Raw genomic sequence first — 23887 nt, forward strand, 5'->3', positions numbered from 1 at the left:
ATAAATTTAAAGGATTTTCCCAGCATGTATGTAAATTAAAATATATTTAGAACATTCCCTTGAAACAGTTATATTAAGTAAACTGCTGAACAACTAAATTCTGACTCCTCACCTCAGATCACTAGATCGAGTAATACAAGTAGCGGATTAAGTGACATGTCTTGAAGAAATAAATTTTAGTAGGCTTGCTGGAAAAGCAATGCCTTATTTTAGTCAAAAAGAAACCTTTCTGTGCTTTACAAAATCTAAAGATTAGACATAGAAGGGTGCAGAGACAATCTTTTCTTCTATAATCTGGACGGAGTGTATTTCAATATATACTGATACTATAAATCTCAAACTATTTCAGAATTATGAAAGTCCTGGTGGGAAATTCGGTTTGTAATTACATAGGGAAGGAAGAGGGAGACAAACATTAGCTGTATCAGTTCTAGGGCCTCAATAGAAATCAAGGCTTCTTCGATAACCACATATACTGTATTAATAACCCAGCTTTCTGTAATATCTTAAATGAGTATAAAAGTTGTTTCCCTTGACCTCTGTCCCAAAAATATCTCTTAGGATTTCTATGCAGCCAAGTCTACAACCTGCTAATTGAAATTAACAACTTGACAACACCATTCCTGTGTTTTTGAACTTATGACACTTTGCATATATTTTTGAATCCTCACCTGGTCATAGGATAGATATATAAATTATACTGGCCTTTGTCTGGGAAAGTCGATTTTGATCTATAAAAGTTCACACAGAAATAAAACTGTCAGACTTCAAACTGCTCCAATATATTGCCTTCCTTTTTTAGAAGGGGAGGTGTCAAGGTGTTATACTACTGAGCTAAGGGCCTTCCCCCCATGGGACTTTCTTCTGAGCACACACTCAGTGCAGAAATACATAAGTGAACAGAAACAGGACTGCACTGTTTGTGTTTCATATCACAGCCCTATAGCCAGCCGCCAGCCTGTCTCAGCTACATTTTTTAAAATGGCACTTCCATTCTTGGTAAACAGCTGGCTCACTATGGTTTTCTAAAAAAAACCTCAAGCATTTCTGGGAAGAAACAGAGTGGGAAGATATGTGAGACTGACAGTACTCTTCATTTAAATTAGAATATAGCAAATCTACAGCCTGGAGTTAAGTTTTCAGGTTACATTTAGTCTCTTCTGAACCAATAAATAAATGGTATTAGCTGAAAGAGTCAACAACAGAAGTTAACAGAGGCCATTATAGAACACTTTCAGAGGATTAGGGTTGGTAAAAGAGAGGTGTGCATCTAGGAGCTCCAAGGTTTAGCAGAATGCTATTCTGCTGCTGTTGTCAGCGACCTTGAGACCAATTTTTACACTACAAATCATCTTAGAATCTCAGAAATGTGATTTAGGCAGATTTTTGTGTCTGTGAAAGCCAACTTGCAAGCAATGCGCTTATGCCCCAAAGACCAATGGAAGTAAACTGTGGGAAGTGAGAAAAGCTCTTGCTGTGACAATCACATTTAGTTCAGTGCAGGTTCACAGGGGGTGGAAAGGAAATCTCAGTTCCCATTGGTCACACTACAAGGATGCCCATCACATCCTGCTCAGAGAACAAGCAGAGGAGACAAAAATCTGCTATCCTCAGAGGGCCCTTGCTGCACCAATCCATTATGCAATCTCTGGGCACTTCTAGAAACTGGGCAACATAGGCAATTTCAAGGTCTCCTGAATCCTGGCATTGGTAGAAAAGTGGTCCATCCTGTAGAAGTAGCCACACAATGCAGACAAGAACAGAGCAGTAAGAGATATTCACATCCTACTACCTGAGGTGACTGCCTTATTTTGACTAATGGTAGGGCCTGTCCTGCTGAGATCTCTGCTTTCTTTCTGCTAATTGTTTTGAATAAACAGAAGCTTCAAAGGAGATTCCTGCATAATGGGCAGATTTATCAGATTCACAGCTTGTAATATGTTTATGCATGTTTGGCCCATGGCCAACACTAGATGTGTCAGTGCTCAAAAGGTTGCACATAACTACTTCAACTATACAGAGCATAGCATGAGACAAAGGACAATGGACTACTTTGGAAGATCATGCAATCTAGGAACCAGATTCCGTATTATCATATACTGATCCAAATCCTATTAGTTATGCCTCCTGAATATGTAACAAATGCAAATCTCAGTGGGAATTGCCACAAGTTAAAAAGTCAACACAGGTATTTGCTGCCATTCAACAAGTAAAATGGCTTGGCACACAACAGCAAATGCCCTTGCTGGCTTTTTAACTTGTACTTGCCACCAAGATTTATGCCAACTCTGTCACACCAGCGTAAAAATGCAATTGGATTTTGGCCGCTGTATTCTAACTGCCACATCTGAAGGATTCTACTTTTAACCAGCTACAGTTTTTCCATATAAGAAGGGAAACTGAACGGCATGCTTTCCAAATGTAAAACAACAACAACAACAAAAAACAAAAAAACTAAAGAAGGCGTTGGTTTTTGCTTATGCCCAGGATCAATCTAAACTTTTTATTTAGGAAATAAAAATTAATTAGAAGAAATGGGGAAATAACTATTTAGTGCTTCTAAATAAAGCCTGAATTACTTGTTGTTACTTTTTGGTACCAGCATTTTAATTCCTTTTTAAAACACACACAGAGCAAGCGTTTTTAAAAAATGATAGGTATAGCTGAGTAGACAAATACACCCACAGCATCTGTAGCCTAAATTGTGACTGTTTAAATCTACCAAGGAATAGTGAAGGAAAAATGTACACATCACATTGATTTTATATTTTGAAGAATGTTGTGGAGTGTTCTTTTGGGCATATCTGCCGCATCACTTAATAGTTATGGTCCTTGAAATGTCCAATTGGCCAAATACTTTTTATCCTTTATCTTGTAGATGGAACATAAATCTGATTGAGATGTTACTTTTAAAACCTGGAACCAAATTATTTTATTTTTGTTGGAGGAGGGCATCAGCTGATGATCTATCCATATCCTTATTAAACATGTAACATCAAATTTTACAGATATCTGAATAGTTGCTTAGCAGGAACCTGTTGAAATAACAGGACCAAGAACTGGAGAACTGTTACTGAAAACCTTAAAAAGCAGACTTAGGCAAGGCAGAAGTATCTACTCCAATGGATAGCTCCATGAATTGGCTGGAGAGCGAGAGGTTGAGAGTTTGATTCCCTACTATGCTTCTGGGAGAAACATTAACTTGTATAGCCTTCGGCAGACTGTATGGTATAACAACAGAAGAGGATGTAAACCACCTCTGAGTATTCTATACCCTAGAACAGCCTGGAAGGGGTTGCCATACGTCAGAAATGACTTGACGGCACATAATTATTATTATTAATTACTCCTTGAAAAGGTATCATCTCATTTTCAATTGATTTTTTCAGTGAGTGTGAAGAAATTCCAATTAAAAACGGAGCGGAGGTGTTGGCACTTCTAATTTTCCAAGATGGCTGAAGGTTTTCAATTTTTCTTTGCTTACTGTTTGTTTTGAGCTCCATCCAATAGAAAGGTACTCATTCAGAAGTCTCCTGACGTTTCCAGAATGCTTTGGGAGTGATGCAAGGTTACACTGCATGACTTAAAAAGACACTTGGGAAGTCAGACTAGTGGGAAGCTATACGACAAACTTTATACTAATTGTGTAGCATTCATTTCTAAATTCAGGGTGGACCCTGAAACATAAAATTCAAGGAAAATTCTCCTCCTCTCCAAGTATTCATTTTGTCCTCATTGATTAAAAAAAACATAAAACAAACAAAACAACCTCCACCCCCAGTAAAACTGGCCCTGCTTCACACAAAATGCAGGTACCTTTATTTTCTTTAGGTAGTTATTCCTGTTGTCAGTTTGACTTAAAAAAATTATGACCTCATTTGATTAGGAATACAAAAAGTCTGTTAATCACAGACAAGCTTAAGAGTACTCTATGGCAAGGCGCTATAATAGTCTTCCGTAATAAATAGGATGATGCAACTAGAATCCATTCAAACTGATTCCATGAGCAGTTGGTATATATATGTGGTTTTTTCAAATAGGTGCTTTCTCATCTCATTCCACGTGACAAACTGCATGTAGAGGGAATTTCAAAAGCAGATTGTGATTAAATTTTGAGAGAAAAAGAAGTAACAGATTCCTCTGAGCTAGAGCATGAGCCCAAATAACTGCCATCTAGAAAATATTTCCTGTGGAACGATTTCATTGAGATTATAAAATTATTTCTGGAGAAATATTTGAAAGTGTCTTATTTGCCAATAATAAATAAATGCAAAGTTTTCTTGTAGACTAGGTTTTCTGTGTAAATATCAGTCAGCTGAGAACTCTGTTTTACATGAGCCCATGTGGCAAAATCAGAGAAAAATATGGTTTATATAAAACATGTTGTATGTATATCTAATCCTAACACTCACTGCCTCAGTCTTTAAGGAGAAGATAATCTGCTACATAAAGATGTTTTGCAAGCTGCCTAAGGAATTTGGTTGAAAGTGGACTACATGCTGCTTATTGTTTTAACAAAAAAGAGCTTGGTTGTCAGAATTAGAGATGGAATTGGAAAAAATGGTAATTTGTTTCAATTCATGATTCCTCAAGGTTGATGAATCAGGAATAATGAATTTACGAATTTTTCTGACTAATTGATTTGTTTTGCCTTTAACCCTCTATAAAATAGCCTCCAGGCACCTAGAGACGCCAAAATCACAAGAAGCTTCTAATGACTCTCTGCTACAAGCCCTGCAAGTTTGGTGATGATTGCGTTTCAGTCATTCGAGTTGTACACCCACAAAGTGGGTCCTCCCCAGGAAAGTGCCCTTTAGCAGCTGACCTAGGGAAATCTGATCTTCCCCAAACTTGGAGAGAATGTAGAGGAGAGTAAAGGATGCTTCTCTGAGATTTTGGTGTCTCTAGGTGCTTGGGGGGGGGGCTATTTTTAACCAAACAAATCATCAAACCAAAAATCGCTAAAAAAATCACTGAGTTGTATTTGTCAGGGGCATCAATTTGGATAACTAAGAATCAATAAATTAGCAATTTTTTATGAATTTAGTGATTCATTTTTAATTCATGCCCATCTCTAGTTAGAATTTATTATCCTTGTGCATAAGTACTGTAAACATATTTTCTGTCTTAGTATTTTAACCAGCAATTGTTTGGCAGCCCTTTCCTTAAATGTGCAAAATGTTTATGGAGCAAACTATTGGAAATGTGCAAAATATTTCTAATGGTCAGGATTTAGAAAGCCATTGCCAAGGATATTTATTATCCTTTGAAAGAGAAAAGAATCTAATATACTAAATGTCAGTTTCCTGTTTACTAAGAAGGCCTCCCTCCTATTCATAAGGATGTACTGACTAAGTTTATTAATATATTAAGTTGCAATCTTACACCCACCTGAGCATCCCTGAACTCAGTGGGACCTGTTTCTAAGTCAGTATGATTAGGATTGCATTCTAAATAAAACAGTGTAGCAAAAACTAATGAGAACTCTGCACAGAAGCTCAGGAGGTACGTTATCAAACAAGAGACTGTTGTCCTCATAGAAAGTCTAGGTGAAGATAAATTACATGACAAAAAAATGAGTCAAGTGAATATATTATACAACACTGGGATTTTTCATGTCTGTTGTCTGTGTAAAGGCTGTGTAGAATTCCTTTGGGCATTTTTGCTGCATTCCTCCAGAATAATACAAAGGCCTTATGACAACTTGTGCAAAAAATAGTTTTCAAGCACAGTGCCTCAAAAATGCCAAACAATGGACTGACACAGAAAAAAATGATGCACTCATCATGACTTCTTTAGTACCACTAGCTTGGAGGTATGTTTTAGTGTAATAAGTTCCCTTCTATACCTATCCTTATGAAACCCAAAACATTGCACTGCATTTCTCATGAAAGAGTCGATTAATGCAAATTATGGAATCACAGGTCAAAAGTTTCTCTGAAATACATTCTTCAAACTACTGTCCATTGACTTCAGGAAGGAAATCTATGGATGTTACAGAAAACAAAGCGACACCCCAAAATACCATTGTATACAGGATGGGGAGACAGTTTCCATATCCAAAGCAGTTATTTTCCCCTCTTGTGTCCTCCTAGTCGGTGACTGCCAGGAAAACATCACCACAGAAGAGTTTTAAGCAGTACCCTTACATAATCCATTCAGTTGGATAAACAACTTTACAAACATTGTGATATTACATTCAAAGAGCAGCCTTATAGGCCCAGCCCGTGCACTAAACTCCTATATGACTGTGGCTGAAAACCCTATTTTGTCTCTGGCTAAATCACACTACTATAGTATATATTACAGTACATATGTACATTCATCACTGGAGCTGAGCAACAAGAGGTACTCTTGTGCTATCCCTGTGAATATACATCATAATACATAATGTGCATGTCTGTAAGAAGACCTAATAAAAAAGTATTCTAGCAGAATTCCACCAAAACCCAGTGAGTTAATGTAAAAAAGAATCTCCCTTCTTGCAGGACAGGATGAATTAAAACTGAAGGCACCTGGACTTGGTAGGGGCATGTATGTGTGTGTGTGTGTGTGTTTGTGTGTGTATACACACACAGCTACACATTCATTTGTACATTCTTTGGAGGAAAGAAAAACAATGGTGCACTTCTAACAATATTGACTTCAGACAGGACACAGTAATCGCATCAGAAGTTAGTTTGCCTATTTAAAGGACTGCCCTTGAACTGACAAAACAGTATTTTACAATTACTACATAGCTCATAAGAAAAAGGAACACCTTTCGGACAGTACAGGGGGAAAAATAATCTAAAAGCTTACCAATGAAGCAAAACAGAAAAAGTGTTCCATGATTTCCAAATCACCCCTGGCCCTGATTTCTTTTTGGTAGTGGTCATTTACACACGTCTTAATTGTAGCCCTTTGTGTTCAGTACATTTTTAAAAATAATTTTTAATTTGTTTTGGCTTGCTTCAGCGTTATGAAAATGCATCTAAAAATAGTGACGGATGATGAGCAATAGAGGGAAGTTGCAGGAAAAGGCTAAACGGAGAGGCTTTTGGCAGCCTGTGTGTATGCATGTATATACATATGTAGGCAGATGGTGGTTCTTGTAGCTTCTTGGATGCTGTCATCACACCTGCATTTCGGAAGTGCCCATCAGACCCAACGCTTTGGCTTCTTCTGGTGTCAGTCCGCTCTTAAGTGTCCGTCTTACTGAGTAGTCAGAAATAAAAAGAAAAAAAAAGTACTGAATGAAGGGTCCAGCAGTCTAAAGGTCTCTTCAGAATCAAGTCTCACTGCACTCAGTATGTGTGTACCCCTTCATGGTAGGGGTGCAGAATTGCTGCCTAAATATAGGAATATAGGAAACCAAACAATCATGGCAAGTGCAGAATCAAACCACTATCTTCTTCAAGAGGACCATTTACAGACTTTATAGACAATTATTCCAATGTGGAATCAAGCATAATAGGTATGGGGAAAAACAGAACAATTGAAAATAATATTTTTAGAATATATTAACATATTTCTTCTAAGTTTCTAATGGATTTCTAATGGCCTTCATCCTATCCACACTAATTTGAGAATCAACTGACATTGATGTTAATGACTGAGATAATGTTTAACCACAAGTATGTGGGGTGGTGGGGGAGGAGGATGGGACTACCACCATAAAGGAAATAAGCATGCTTCTGTCATAACACAAGTGGGTTTGACTAAGCATGACTAGAACCACACATGGAAGCACGCCCCCCCCCCGGATCAGCAGGAATCTATCAGAGTTCATGCTGGAATGAGGAGTCTGCACAGGTATAGCTGTGCAAATTTATGTCTTCCTGCTGCTGTTCTGATTTTGGCTTCAATCTATACTGTCCTATTTACCCAACTGGAGTCAACTCTGACTGGCAGTGGCTGTCCAGGGTTCCATACCAGATTCTTAGCCATCAGGAGATCTCTGGTATCATCTGGCAGCCTCCTGTCACATCAGTGATTTCCAACTGTGCCATTATACGGCACTACCCCCGCCCCCAAACCCAACCAACCAAACAAAAAACCTTGGCCAGGAAATGGGTAAGATCCTGACAGCTGGGGCCTTGCATCTTCCTTCCAAGCATTAACAAACTCTGTTTAGTTTCTAACATGAGACAAAATTGGGTGTATTCAGGGTGGTATGGTGCTTAGCTGTGTCTGCTTTATACATTAGGGTACAGCATTTCATGAAACAATGGATACAAACAAGTTACTTTAACTTTCTACCACTTTTGTACCTGGGTATCTATTCCCGTACACCAGATGAAGACATCCGCTTTGAAGTTGATATTTGGGTAACTTAAATTTATGCTGAGCTTTTGACTTTCAAGTTATTAAAGGCAGCAGCCTAGAAATTGACAGAATCCTTATTCACTGTTGATGTATTCCCCTGAGCATAGATGAAACCCTGCCTTGCTGAATAATATGGACTTTAAAAAAAAAAATCATGCTTTTTGTTTATTTGTTCCTACAACCAAATCCTGATGAGAAAAACGCTTGGATACAGACATGGAACAAATGAGGCCTTAACATGGGGGAGAGAATAAGAACTGAAGGCAGCTCAAAATGGCAATATTTAATACAGGACAAGCTGTGGGTAGAATCACACAGACATATATGCATGCACAAATACACCCACTCATACCCACACCTTTCATGTCACCTAAAGCAACTGATACATTTGGAAAATGCAAATGCACATGGAAGGATATATATATATATATAAGCATGGGGTAAAGCCAGTGGTAGATATGCTGCTGAGGACCGCAGCGGGAAAGAAAGACCAGCCAGTGTCCACTCATCTGCATTGCCTGCTCATTCCGTTAAAATGTCTGCTCTGTGTTTTCTTGCTAAGGAAATGGATACATGCGGGATCCCCTCTTTTACCATTCTGGGGGAAGTGAATATGGTCCTATGCACATGCAGGTTAATGAGACTCAACTGTCACTTGATGCAAAATGCTCTTAATTTGTAACAGCATTGACTAGCTGGAGCCTGAGATAGTTCACTCACTGTTGCTTGTCTGTCCTTTGGTCTAACTTCTAAAAAATGCTAAAAGAATGAAGAGGGCATTAGAAAGCTCTGATTTCACTGTTATTTAATGTTCTATTTCATCATACTATATCTTAATGGCTCCAAAAGCTTGCTAAAATGTGACGTGTATAAATATTAAGACAAAAAGTATTACTAAATATTTTATTCTTAATAATTATTCCAGCACTTATAGGCACAGTTTTAGACGTATGCAAACAAGAGTGATTTTATAATTTACTTCATCTGATACCAACTCCATGGTTAAATGCATTCTGTATGCAGCAAGTGATGCAAGGATAACTTGCACAAAAAGAATATGTAAACGGTTGATATATAGGTTTCTGACAAAACTTTTCAAAAATGCCCCTAGGAGAAGTCAGCAGGGACTGTACTTTTGGCTGGCAGAGGACGGGAGACTGTAAAATGTCACCTTTTCCCACAGGAAATGTAAGACTCCATTTTGCTTTTCTGGCTCTCTGGCTTTCATGAGCCAAAGACATCACAACCGACCCAATTTTTTTCACTCTTTACCTAATCCCAAGGCTTGTACCAACTTTGTCTCATGAAGAGTTTGGGAGAATCTGAAAGACTTTTAAAGTAACCCAATAAAGATATTGCCCAACCTTCAACTTGATTCAACAAATGGATTATGTGGCTACTTTCTGTACTTGCTTTTTGAAATACCAAAACTGGCAGAAATTCTGTCACCATGAAAAGAGCCTTTTTCATGAGACTGGACTTCAATGAAGATTTTACTTCCTCCAACCCACTAGGCATGACCGTCAATTTGGATATACACTGGTGCCTTGACTTACGAACGCTCCTAGGTATGACCATTTTGAGTTGCGAACAGCTTCGGCCACAAAATTTTGTTTCTACTTGCAACCGGAAGCTTCCACTTACGAGCAGAAAAAAGCAGGGGGAAAAGGCGGGACATTCAAATTTCTAATTGTAGGTGGTGACGAGGCTGCTTCTTGTAGCTCTTTTGCCCCAACAGTGTGTCGGAGGCTAGGGACTGCCTTGCTTCTGCTTCTGAGTGAGTGTGTGTGTGTGTTTGCAGGGAGGCTTCAGGCTGTCTTGTAAGGTAAGGTGCTGTTTTCTGCTTTTTAAAAACTGCTCTGTGTGTTTTTGCAGTGTAGTTTTGAGCTGCGGGAGTTTATGTTTCTGTGCTGTGATGGGTCTTGGGGCGTTTGTTTTTTGGGTCCCCCCATTTCTGATGGGTCTTGGGGTTTTTGCTGCTTTTTGGAGTGTTTTTCCCCATTTCTGATGGGTCTTGGGGGGTTTGTTTGCTTCCCCCCATTTCCAATGGGTATTGGGGGGTTTGGTTGATTTTTTTGGATGGGTTGTATTTCCGATGGGTCTTGCAGGGTTTGTTTGCTTTTTGGTTTTTTTTCCCCTTCGGCCGGAACGGATTAATCATGTTTCCTATGGGTCTTGCAGGTTTTCTGTGGGTTTTTCTTGTGATTTCCCCCCCTCCCCGGGCTGGAACGGATTAATCGCCTTTCAATGCATTCCTATGGGAAATGGTGCTTCGACTTACGATCATTTCGAGTTACGACCATCTTCTGGAACGGATTAAGTTCATAAATCGATGCACCACTGTATTTATTTCTGGGCCCAACTGGATCAAATTTACAAGTATAGCAGCCTCTCCTACAACAATCTATTTCCGATGGGTCCTGCATGTTTCCCTTGCTTTTTCCTTTGTTTTCTTTGCATTTCTGACCTGCCCCTTTTGTTATCTGCTCCATTTGTTTTCTGTGCATTTCCAATGGGTCTTGCACGCTTGATTACTTTTCTTTTTTCCTCCCTTTGGCCGGAAAGAATTAATCGCAGAGTCTTGCAGAGAATTTTTTTTGGTGATTTTTTTCTTCGGCTTTAATGGATTAATTGAATTTCAATGCATTCCTATGGGAAATGGTCCTTTGACTTACGACCATTTCAAGTTACATCCATCTTCTGGAACAGATTATAGTTGTAAGTCGAGGCACCACTGTAATTAATAATTCTGGGAGAGGGTAAGCCATGAGTTTGCATGTGGAAGGGAAAGTCTGTTACCTCTGCTTCATGTTGAATCTAAGACTCTACTTCCCTTTATCAGCTGACTGGCTTCATGAGCCACAGGCAGTCCAGTTGGCCTCATTTCTGAACTATGTATCTTAACCTCAAGTTTTACACTAGCTTTACCTGAGAAAGAGTCTGGATAGCTTGAAAACTCATCCCACAGTAATAGTTACTTACTAGTACCTAATGCAGCTATTGCCCAACATCAGATTCTGGGTGGCAATACTTCCTCATATGTGAAACTTCCCCACAGGCCAAACTACATGTGACATTAAATACATTACCTGCAATGGTTTGAATCTTTTACACAAGTTAAATGGCAGGCAAAGGGATCTTTAATCAAGATAAGGGCCATGGAATATATGGAAGGGGAAGAAATGACCTCTTTCTGTCTCTCTATGGTTCCAATTAAAATTTTCCCACTTAAACTGTTATTCAGCATGAAAGACTCAGTCTTGTTAGCATGAAAGCGAGTTTCCCTCCCATGCTAAACAGCAATCATATGTGTGATTTTTGTCAGGATTATAATATAGAAGGAAAGAGTTAACATTCTATGCTGTGTACCACAGTTTTAGTCATCATTCCCCATTCCCAGTCAGGACTTAAAAAGACCTAGGCAAATGCAAGGAACACATTATTATGACATCTAAGAGTACTTTGAGGAAAAACAGTAATACAGTGGTGCCTCGTATAACGAGTGCACCGTTGAACGATGAATCTGCATTGCGATGCGGATTTCTCCATCGCTAATGCGAGGGCATGCTCGCATTACGATGGGGGAACAGCTGTTCAGCGGTTCCAAAATGGCCTCCTGAACACAAAAAATGGGTGCTGGCACAACCAAGATGGCCGCCGGAACTCTCAAAATGGCCGCCGGTACAACCAAGATGGCCACCGGAACACAAAAAATGGGTGCCGGTACACCCAAAATGGCTGCCGGGATGCTCAAAATGGCCGCCGGTACACCCAAGATGGCTGCCGGAACAAGGGAAAACATCGGAGAACGGTGAGTTTTGGGCCCATTTAGAACGCATTAAACTTTGTTTAATGAGTTCCAATGTTTTTTTTGGATCCATTTTACGATGTTTTCCCATAGCGAAGGTTAATCCGGAACAGATTAACCTTGCTATGCGGGGCACCAATGTACTATAGGGTACTCTGTAAACAACACTGAAGTGAACCTTTGAGTTCCAAGGGTAGACTTCTAACTGTTGGAACCTACTGGACCAATAAGACGATCCCAGGTCAAGGAAGTGATTAAGGAGTTATGCTTTTCTTTACAGTTCCTTGCCAGTTGCTTCTCAACATGTACCCATGTTCTTTATAATCTCCCAGAGAGGCCTATTTCCCCATTGTGCCTCCCTGACATGTCCTGAACTCGATGATCCACAGAGTCCCTTCTAGCTCTGCAGTTCTAAGATAATGAAAACGACAATGATTTCAATTAGGAGACAATAGAAGTGTTGTTTTGGTACTTCAGGCTATATATAGATGAAGATGATCAAGGATGTTGCTAAAACCTTCTTAATCTAATGAGATTTCAATATAGTTTTGAAATGATTATAAAAGGAAGACATGGCGGGGCTCCCCACCACCACATGAATCAGCCAGAAAATTGAGTGACAAATATTTTTAATTCCAAAGTAACATCTAGATTAAATAGGAAAAAAAAGATCATGAATTTTGGACAGTGAGTTAGAAAAGTTTCATACAGGTTAGTTCAGCATCAGCTGTACTGTTTTAACAGGTTGGGACACAAAACAGGACCTTTTTCCTTGTGGTGTCAACATTATGGGACTCCCTCCCTACAGATATATAGTTTGGTTAGTCTCTTTTTAGCTTCAAACAAGCTGTTGAAATATTTTGATTCTACCAAATTTTTAATATGGAATCGCCTGTTCTTGAAATACATGGTTGTGTTTATTATTGCATGTATTATTTAAATATACTCTCCTAATTTTTAAAGTCACTTTTATCTACAAAGAGAAGTCATTTAGTTAAGCCTAAATACAACTACAGTATTTGGATGTTTCCTACTAAATTCAATAGGTCTTATATCTAGGCTAAATCCATATAGGACTTCAAACTGAATAAATAAAGTAATTTATTTATTTATTTATTTAATTTACACCCCACCTATCTGGCCCACTGGACCACTCTAGGCGGCTTCCAAATATAAAATCAAATAATAAAACATAGACAAATACATAATAATCAAACAAGAACAGCAGTAAAGATAAAAAGGAAAAGAAAGAAAAAAATCAAGAGTTGGCTAGAGGGAAGGCGTGAATAAACAGCCATGTTTTTAATTGGGTTTTAAAGGTGCCCAGCGTGGGGGCCGCGCGAATCGCCGGAGGGAGATTGTTCCAGAGGCGAGGAGCCACCGCCGAGAAGGCCCGGTTTCGTGTCTTCTCCTTCCGGGCCTCTCTCGGCGTCAGGCTCCTCAGCCTCACCTCCTGACTCGCGTGGGTAATCCGGGTAGACCTTGGTGGGAGGAGGCGTTCCGCCAAATATCGAGGTCCTAAACCGTTTAGGGCCTTATAAGTAAGCATTAAAACTTTGAAGTTGACACGGAAACAGATGGGCAGCCAATGCAATGCGGCCAGCGTTGGAGAGATGTGTTGATATTTTCTCACTCCTGTAAGGAGCCTGGCCGCCGCATTCTGCACCACTTGAAGTTTCCGTGTCAGCCTCAAAGGCAGCCCCACGTAGAGCGCGTTACAGTGGTCTAATCTTGAGATTTAATGCATCACTTCAGGAGCTATGCTATTCTATATATATCAATGAATAACTTGTTCTCTTACTCCATGGATAGAACATGATTCTCAAATTTCATCAGTTCCCAGCACAGCTAGCAAGCTGGGATGATGAGATCTGCGATTTAAAATGGTAAATAAAGCAATATAACATTTTCCCCATCTCTATGCTATATATAAAAAATTCTATTCTATCTGTTTTTTAAATAGTATGACTGCACATTTATGTGCCTATGAAGACACAAATAGAATAAATAATTCTTCTTGGCTCATCAGTTTTACTTACATGACTTCCTGTTTGCTCTTGATCGCTTCCTTTCTCTAGGCACTGCTCGCTGATTTGGCACTTGCGTGGCAGACTTGACAATGCGATCCATTATCTCATCTGCCGTGTCATCTGTGGCATTAGGTGAATCATCAATGCCAGTGTTCCATGAGCCAATACGACCTGGAAAACAGAAAGGGGCAACATAAAAAAACCCTTCTGCAGTGCGCTATTATTTAGGCCCAATGTGTTCAATTCCGGAGCTGGAGTCCCAAAGGCAGCATGTGTCGTTCTGCCAACTCCTGCAACATTGCTGGAACCAGTCGTATTGGCTCTTGCCTTTCCATTGGACCATTTCAGCAATGTGGAGAGGGGGGATCTGCTGCTTGGGTAACAGCCTATCCTCCATATTACCTTACCCGGGCTTCATGCTCTGGAGAGGACACTCCTCGATTCAGAGCATGTTACCATAGTCTCTCGAGACTGAAGGATGCCTATGCATGTGTTCAATAATTAAGAACATGTGTTACTATTTTAGTATCTAAGCATGCTAGTACTATCTGGATACATGTTCCATTTCATGGATGTCTGTTCTGTTCTGTGCCTTGTAGATGTTTCTAGAACTTCAGAAAAATGCCAATACTGTAATATTTTAAATGTGACTCATCATTCACTAGAGCTATAACTGTGTCCCACAATAGTGGCTACATTCCGTGAATTGGTCTTCAGCTTGGCAGGAATACTACCATCAAACAAATTTCTTGCATAAAAGAAACAACTATATGTGCCAAGATGTGGATGAAAACAATCTGGTATAGGACAAGCCCAACAGAACAGGCAAATTAGGATGTTGCCATACTTTAGGGTGGGTGTTTGATCACCCACAATGTTTGTTTCTGTCTCTCTCTCTCTCTCTCTCTTTAAAAAGGATGCAAACAGAAAGTGCCTGGACGTGTACTACTAATTTTTTAAAAATTTATTTTTGGGATTAGGAACCTTATATGTCCAGACCACCAGCTACTACAGTTAAAAACTCTGCTGCTGGACATTTCCAGGACCAAAAAATGCAGGGGTTTCTCTCTCTCTCTCTCTCGCTATTATCCCTTACCATGGAAATAAAATCCACAGAAGTTGTAAAATACAAAAAGTTGTAAACAGTGCCATCTCAGAAGTTGAGTTATATTGTTTATTTCACATCATGTGACACAATTCTGCCTGTAAATACAGTTAAAATGTGCCCCAACAAAGCTTTAAAAGTCTGCCATTTGGGTTTGCTGCCTGGAGCCAAGCTCAATTCTCAGTACCACTCAAGAGCCTTGGTTGGCCTCCAATAGTTGAGCCAGATGGCCCAGTGAGGAAATAGCCACAGTTTCATTTGGAATTGAGTGTGACCGGGCGGGGGGGGGGATTTTTGTCCATTGCATGCTGCACCTTAATGGAATACTGGCGCTAAATCATTCACAGATGACTTGATTTTGAGTCAAGAGTAAACTTTTAGGTATGTGTGTAGAGATGGTAGCGATGAACAATTTTATGTTTATTTATTTTTGGACTTATATACCGCCCCATAGCGCTACAAGCACTCTCCGGGCGGTTTACAATTTCATTATACAGGCTACACATTGCCCCCCCAGCAAGCTGGGTACTCATTTTACCGACCTCGGAAGGATGGAAGGCTGAGTCAACCCTGAACCGGCTACCTGGGATTTGAACCCCAGGTCGTAAGCACAGTTTTAGCTGCAGTACAGCGTTTTAACCACTGCGTCACGAGGCTCATGCCTCAATGTATATGACCAGCATCACTAATAAAATCTCAGCATTTAGGTACCTCGGCTGGCTCTGCTCCGAGTGCGTACTCCTAAGACGGTGGCGTTCTCTACACTTGGAGAGGATGTTTTCAGAACAGCCTTCATATTCTCATGTTCCACAGCATCTTCAGCATACTGCAGCCCTTGTGGTTGGTTCTGAGGTGTAGGAGAACTGCTGGAGAATTTCCCAGACTAGGAGGGAAATATATATGTATTATATTCAGTTCTCATTTTTAATTTGAAGAGCAAGTGTTAAGTTTTATGTCAGTAAAGAAAAGAGCATTAGCTTTTGTGGATCTCTTATCTGGGCTTATAAATATTTCTTTACTGCTTCTCATGTGCACAAGTCCTGATAAGTTTAGCATATCACTACAATTCAATGGATCGATGCAACAAAGCGTTCAACATATGAGATAGTTCCTAAACGCTCATGATGGGAAGACAGTCAGTGTAAAACGGCAAGTTGCAGAAGAGGCAACCATACAGCTGTCACAACTAAATGGAAATTCCTAGGCTTAGACAACAGTGCCTGCTTGATAATCATATCGGCCTGAGAGATAGGCAGGGTCAGCCATTCCTTGGAGTAACATGACCTTGAGTTGTATAGGGCTTAGAATACTAATAGCAATGTTCTGTCTAGCAGATTAGCAACCAATGTAGACTACCACAGATGCAATACAAACAAGATATAGCACTCCACTAACTGACTCCTATCTTCCTTTAATCTTCAGATTTGAGGAGTTACATCTCCATGTTCTCATCCAAGTCATTTTAAAAAATGTTGAAACAGTATATAACAAAGCACAAAGCCCTGTAACATTCTACCTGGGATCTCTCTGCAGGTTGAGGCACAGCCATTAATGAGATTTGTTTGGTACAATTTTTCAGTCAGCTACAGTCTATCTAGGTATCACCATCTTGAAAAAGTTGTGGGAGACCTTCTTAAATATTCTGCTAAAGACAAGAAGGCTGGAATCCTATTGGATTCTGTGTAACGTGCTGCAGGAAACTTATGAGTGTGTGCATGTCAGGGCATAATTCAGCTTTGCAATCAGGCACATGACTGAAACACACCTCAGCAGTTCATTAATTAGCTGCAGTTAGCCATGGAAAGTTATGCAAATCTCATTTCTTTCTTTCTTTATTTATTCATTCATTTATTCATTCATTCATTCATTTATTCAACTAACTAGCTAACTAGCTAACTAGCTAACTAGCTAACTAGCTAACTAGCTAACTAGCTAACTAGCTAACTAGCTAACTTACTTACTTACTTACTTACTTACTTACTTACTTACTTACATGCCGCCCACACTAACCAAAGATCTCTAGTGAACACCAACAGGATTCTGGCTGCTATTCAATGTCCACAGTGTTTCCATATATTTAAGTGCATTTTAAATTATCTTTTATGGCTTAAAAAACCTGGTTGTGCTTATTTGGCTTGTGAATCCTAAAAAATTACAAACCCTGTGAAACGTGCAAGACATTCTCAAATACTTTGTATAAATAAGACATGCTGTGTCCAGGATTTTCATACCCCACCAGACTAATACTGTACCTATGTCAAAAAAGGAGGTAAAGTTGAGCTGAAATGAATGTTTTTGAGACAGTCCATGTGTACAAACCCAATATCCCTGTTTGTGATCCAGACAAAGACATACAGTACATGAATTCAGGGCAAAGCTGTGTCTACCCTCTCCAAGATAAGAGTTCCCAGTTGCATGAATATATTTAAGCTAAGAGTATTCAGATGATCCCAGATGCATATGTTGAGGGCAGGGCTTGCACATGCAACATTATTAGTTTACTATGCTCAGACAGAATAGAATTTTGTTTCTGGTAGAAATCGAAAGCAAAACAGATACTTATTTGTTCCTTCACTGTGTTAGCTGTTAGCTAAAGGGGATCACAGTCCAAGTGAGGAGAGGATGTCACCTCAAATGGTGGGGAGAAGATGCTCACCTGGCTTGGACTGCAAGCTGCTAGCACTTGTTGACATTTCACTTTCCCAAATATCAGATTTAAATCCTGGTTTTTCTGATAACTATTCTAAATACAAATGTCTTTTTATTGTTTTAACTACTCTCATGAGTGTCAACTCACTCTGGGCTTTAAGCATTCTTGACACCATGTTCACATGTTTAGTCTACCCCATTATATCAGGTATTTATTTTAATTATATGTCCTTCCTCCATCTCCTGTCCATGTCATTATAATTACACTTCTGTATTGATCCTCATAGTCAGTGACTATAGTCATTCGGTTTCAAAAGCATTTTACATTAAGCCTCAGCTTATGAAGAAACATTGCTATCCTCCTTTACAAAATTTCAGAAAATTGTTTACATTTTTTTGGGCAAAATCAGATATTCTAGGGGCACGGATATTCATTCCTGACAGTTAATAGCAATATGTAATCATCACCACCACCACCATCTTAGAAATGCAGAGCTGGAAGGGATCCTCTGAATCATTGAGTCCAGTGATGTTTATTGTGGTGCCCAATATCAGGTCTAAAGGCACAGAATGCAGCAACCTTGTTGCAGCTGAAGTCTGGCTCTAGTCATTGCTTGGATGGGAAACTGTCTGAGAACCTCTGAACACCACCCTGACTTGTAGGAAACCACAAGTGAAATCTAGTAGTGAGTCACAACTAGAGTAGCTCCATGGAATTAGTGAAGATTTGTTAAGTCAACAACTATGAAAGTTCCATTGATTCAATGTGTCTATTCTAGTTGCATCTTACTACTACATTTCAGCCATTGACAAGATATAGATGAAATATATATATATACTGCCAGCTGTTTTCATAGTATAATGCATTTTAACTATTTTTGTTGGCAAAATAGCCAACCAGATTGAAAAAAAGTTAATGCATGAAATCATCTCTACCATCTATAAAGTATAAAGAGCTCCAAGCAAAGCCCAAGCCAGAACTTATTCTTAGGAGAAGTAACGTTCTCTCTTGGATTTTTAAAAACAATTTTGTACCAAAATTAATAATAATAATTAAAAAACCCCAATTTGCCCGAATCCTACTGCTTGGTTATGCCTGGGGAATGCAAATGGCACAACTTGCAGCAGCTTCTCACTGGCAGTCCTTGCTGGATTCTTGGGTTTGTGCCAGCCCACCAGACTGGTCTGCACAGAAAATTCCAGCAAGGACTTGTTAGCTGCTAGGGAGAAGCTGTTTCAAGTTATGCTGCTTGCCATTATCAGCAGGTGTAAATGCGGGCTTGGCCATTACATTTTTTTTAGGATTGTAAACTCCAGTACCCTTTAAAGGAAGACTGGGAAGCTATACTGAAACATATGCAAATGTTTGAAAAACTGTGCTTCCAAATGTATTTAGACAAAGTATCATGAGACATATAGAAAAAATTTAAGCAGTTTAAACAATTCTTACATGGCTTCAGAAAATTCTTCAATAGATTAGTGCAAATAATTAGTATAAAAAGCAGTAACACAAATTAGTTGCTAATCTAAAATATAGATCTAAAAGACAGAAAATAACTTGTTAAAATGTTTATGAAAGCACTTGAAAAATTTTAATGATGAGTATAGTACTTGTTTTAACTTAATATTTTCTAAAAAGGAGGGAACACTGGATTTCTTTTTAAATAAAAACATGGCATAGCAATGGGTCGTGAAGCTGTCATTTGTTACAAAGGTAATTCCTCCCTACTTTTCTACTTGTTAATGAAAAAATACAGAAGAGGAGAGTCAACCTCTTTTCTACAATGTATAAGAATGAGTCAATTTACAAAAGTCCACTCCCCCCCCCAACCCCGCCTTTTGTGTGCCTTCTGAATGGAAAGAGGATAAGCCCAGGGAAATGACCCACACAGAACTGCAATGGGCAGACTTCCCTGAAGCTAAGTTAATTTGCTGCCTTTCTGCAGTGAGAATGATTAAAAGACCCAATAACCCCTACTGCAGAGATGTGTCAGAATTATTCACATTCAGGAAAAGCTGAGTGGAAAATAAAGTAAAAATAGAATATTATGCAGCAACACAGTGAGTAACCTCTTCTAGGACTGAATACTCACAGGAGCCATTAATTGCAGTATTTTATTAATATATGCCTTGCAGCTAGCGAGTTGGCAGTTCTCATAACATACAGTATTAAGAATTATTGGTTTACAGCCATGAGCCTCGCAGCCATTCCTTTGTCATTTGCCTAATTTTTATGATCAATCCTAATCAACTTGTATATTCTTATCCCCTCCTTTATATGTCATACTGGGAAAGGCCACTGATTTCCTGTGGCATCTTTTTTTTTTGCTTAATTTCCTCTTTATATACCATTGCAAGGCTTGTCATGTCTTAGTTTACTTGATGGCATGTAAGAACACGTTACCTACCTGTAACAGTGGTTCTTTGAGTGGTCCTCTGAAGTCGCACTGAAAGTTGTTCTGAGCATGCACGGAGCCTCACCAGAATATTCTAGAGCTTTTGCAAGCTGAAAAAGATGCATCAGTGTACCCCTCACATGTATGTAGCTTTGTGCTAATGATCTCCCCTAAGTTCAAGTCAACCACTATGGAGCTGGGTCCATCTGACAGGAAAGTTGGACAGTGGACGTCACCTATTTTGCTATTCACTTTGAGGAGATCTAGAGGCTTTTGGACAGAGCCTGGTAACTGATAAAGAGGTGGGAGGTCTTCCTGAAGGTTTGGGTGTGGGAGACATAGGAGGTGGGAGCCTGTTGAATGTCCAAGGTGTGCGGGATTCGTTGTTGAGGAGTGGACGGAGATGGAAAGAAGGTAGAGAGAAAGACTGGAAGGGACAAACGAAACTATAAAACTACCTTAGGAAGGAAAGAGTTGTCTGTGAAAAGGCAGCATTGTCCAGATACAGTTGGTGATAAGAGTAGTCATGGTGGAGGGCAGACAGGTCACTGACATGCCTTGTTGAGGTGATGGCCACCAAAAAGGTTGTCTAGAAGGTGAGAAAACACAGATCAATGGTGGCCAGGGGCTCAAATGGTGCTGTTGTAAAGTAGTGGAGTAGAAGGGTTAGGAACCATTGTGGTGGCAGAGGGTGGGTGTCTGGGTACACATGGGCAAGGTTTTTGAGGAAACATGTGAGAACTGGGTCTCTGAAGAACTGAAATGGAGGAGAGTCTGGGACCTGATGTGCCACAACTGCAGAGGGGTATGCTCAGAGAGATGAGAGACAGAGGCCCCACTGCTTAAGATGATGAAAGAAAGGCAGAACTGTGTATAAGGAAGGTTTCTCATTTACCAATAGAGAATGCAAACACTTTTTTCACTTATAAAGGTCAGCCTTTTGTGTAGATGGTTTTCTAGACTGCTGAAGGATTTTCAACAAGTAGGGTGAATGCAATGAGATTTGTGTTAGCCTTGTTCTGATGGAGATGAACAATGACGCTGAGAAGGAGAGGGAATGGTGGGAAGAGGCTGAGCAATGACCTTGGCTGTTGTGTGATGAAGGCATCCTTGATGGACCCTTCGCCTCTCCCGTAGTGGAGCAGTAGAGAGGACACTTGCTGTAGCTCTGAGAGGCGAAGAAGTCTATCTTGGGAGTCCTCCATCAGGCACGCAGGTACTGGAAGACCATCAGGTTAAGTGCCCACTTCTGGATTTGGGACTGCTTGGGACTCAGGTAGTCTGCAAGGTTGTTGGTCTGGCCCACCAAGTGAACTACTATGAGGAAGATGTGGCAAGAGAGACACCACTCCCAGAGGTCAATTGCGAGGAAGAGGAGGCTCAGGGTGACGCCCTGCTTGTTGAGGTAATACATAACTGTAGTATTGTCCATTGCAATCTGAACAACCTTGCTATGGAGATGGTTTTGGAAGGCTTTGCACACCTTAGTTATCACGGGGAGTCCAATTTGTTTATGTGGAGGAGCCTCTCTCTTTGAGACATGTAGGGAGTTGCAATATGCTCCCCAGTCTGTGAGGTTGGCTTCTGTGGTGAACTGAATCCTCAGTCTGAGCTGGTGAAAGGGCCTGCCGAAGCAGAGTTGGAATCTGTTGACCACCAGCAGAGCTGGGCAGCAAACTTGTCTGTAAATGTCACATGAGTTGAGGGTGGGTGGTAGAGAGGATCGAAGAGTATGAGCAATCATGCTTGGAATTATCTCATTTTGAGACGTGTGGGGCAGATCACTGATTGAGCCAGGAGAGCTGTCACCATGGCGAAGGGTTGATTGCCCAGAGGAGTGCATCAAGTTTGAGGAACCTGTTGTGAGGACTGTTGTGGGGAAGATACACTCTGGATGTATCAAGTTGAAAACTTGGCTTTTCAAACAGGTCTTCCCTCCAGTCAATTAATTGATCTTTATTTTTTTCCCTTGAGTCATGCCATCCTGGTAATATGTTGTTTGGAATTAATTGTTATAATCGTGTCTTTCATGATTTTTATATATGTTATATTGTTGTGTTTTTATTCATGTAAGCCGCCCTGAGTAGACATTGTCTAGGGTGGAGGGGCAAAAACTAACTAACTAACTAACTAACTAACTAACTAACTAACTAACTAACTAACTAACTAACTAACTAACTAACTAACTAACTAACTAACTAAATAAATAAATAAACAAACAAACAAACAAACAAACAAACAAACAAATAAAGATCACTCTGTGATGGAGTAAGAATGGATTTCTCCAGGTTGATCTTTAGACTGAAATTGTGAAGGAAGGAGATGGTAAGGAGGACATCTCTTTCTGCTTGGATGAGGAGGTGCGAAACAATGATACATCAACGATTGATACCCCTTGTAGCCTGAGTTATGGGGCCATGCATTTTGTGAACACGCGGGGTGCTGTGGAGAGGTCAAAGGGAAGCTTCTTGAATTGGTAAGCCTGGGCATCGAGATGAAAGCAGAGGAAGGGTCAGGTGGATAGAGATGGGGAAGTAGGCATCCTTTAAATCGAAAACTGCAAACCAGTTCTTGCTGTGAAGTAGAGGGAGAATTGATTCCAAGAGAATTGATTCCAAGGTGATCATGTGGAATCTGGAGGTGGTGATGAAAGAATTGACATCTCACAGATCTAGAAAGGGATGACGGCCCCCAGACTTTTTGGATGGTGAAGTACTGAGACAAGAAGCTGTGGGTTGCTTACACTGGTGTGATGGGTTCAATGGGACCTTTCAGTAACAAATTCTTTATTTCTTCCTTCAGGGCTGGAGAGGAGGTGGTTATCCTCTGGCAAGCCAGGGGCTATGGTGTAATTCTATGCAACAGCATGATTCCACGATGGAGAGTACCCACTTGTCAGCGGTGGTAGTCTTCCAGGCAGGTAAGCAGTAATAGAGGGTGAGGTGAGTGGTGGTGGAGAGGCAATGGTATAACAATCTCAACTAGCTTGAGGTCAAACTTGGTGCTCTGGTTTCAGATCGTGATGTTTGTTTCTTGTTTGAGTTCAAAATTTTTGACAATGGGGTTGTTGTTTGTAGTAGGGGGTGAAGGCAGATGGCCTACAGGTATATGTCACATACATGGTGGGGTAACTGCCCAACTACCTCCTCCATTGCTGGCATTGATGCCTCTGCTGATATGAAGGGTAAACTCCCCAATATTTGGCTGTTGTGCAGTTCTTTTGGACATCAGTTTCTGCATTAAAAAGGCCTGCTCTGTTGAAAGGGAAATCTTTGATTTGGGAAAAAGCATCCTCAGAGAGCCCTGAAATGGGGGAGTCAGGAAAACCAGTGGAGGGCAACTGATGTGGACATCAACTTTGAGGTTGAATCTGCCGCATATCGAGCTGTTAACATATACTTAGCTAGGGACCTTGTAAGAAGGTTTGGGCAAACACTCTTTAGCAAGGAGGCTATAAGGGAGGTCATCTTATCCCTGAGGAAGTGGTGGTACACCCCCATGTTTCCATGATAATTAGCAAGCTTCACAATAATAGCTGCTGAGTAGAGCCATCAACCCATGGTCTCTATACAATTACTACTCCTATTTGCTG

The 23887-nt window shown here is 40.1% G+C and overlaps 1 protein-coding gene across 18 annotated transcripts in view; it reads right to left on the minus strand.

Moving 5' to 3' along the window:
• Positions 1 to 1510: 1510 nt before the first annotated feature.
• FHOD3 (formin homology 2 domain containing 3) overlaps positions 1511 to 23887 on the minus strand; it is a 329766-nt gene continuing 307389 nt past the window's right edge. For 17 of the 18 annotated variants that reach the window (XM_020804920.3, XM_073003957.2, XM_078377654.1 and 14 more), the window contains 3 exons: positions 15962 to 16133; positions 14155 to 14316; positions 1511 to 7197 (listed from right to left, as the gene is read on the minus strand). In XM_020804920.3, coding sequence (XP_020660579.3) covers positions 7115 to 7197; positions 14155 to 14316; positions 15962 to 16133 — 417 coding nt within the window. In that variant the 3' untranslated portion in view covers positions 1511 to 7114. Of the gene's footprint in view, positions 7198 to 9027; positions 9067 to 14154; positions 14317 to 15961; positions 16134 to 23887 lie in introns of all 18 variants that reach the window. The other variant, XM_073003955.2, reaches the window with a different exon arrangement.

This window comes from Pogona vitticeps, chromosome 6, assembly GCF_051106095.1.
Source record: "Pogona vitticeps strain Pit_001003342236 chromosome 6, PviZW2.1, whole genome shotgun sequence".
In the NCBI taxonomy this organism is placed as follows: Eukaryota; Metazoa; Chordata; class Lepidosauria; order Squamata; family Agamidae; genus Pogona; species Pogona vitticeps.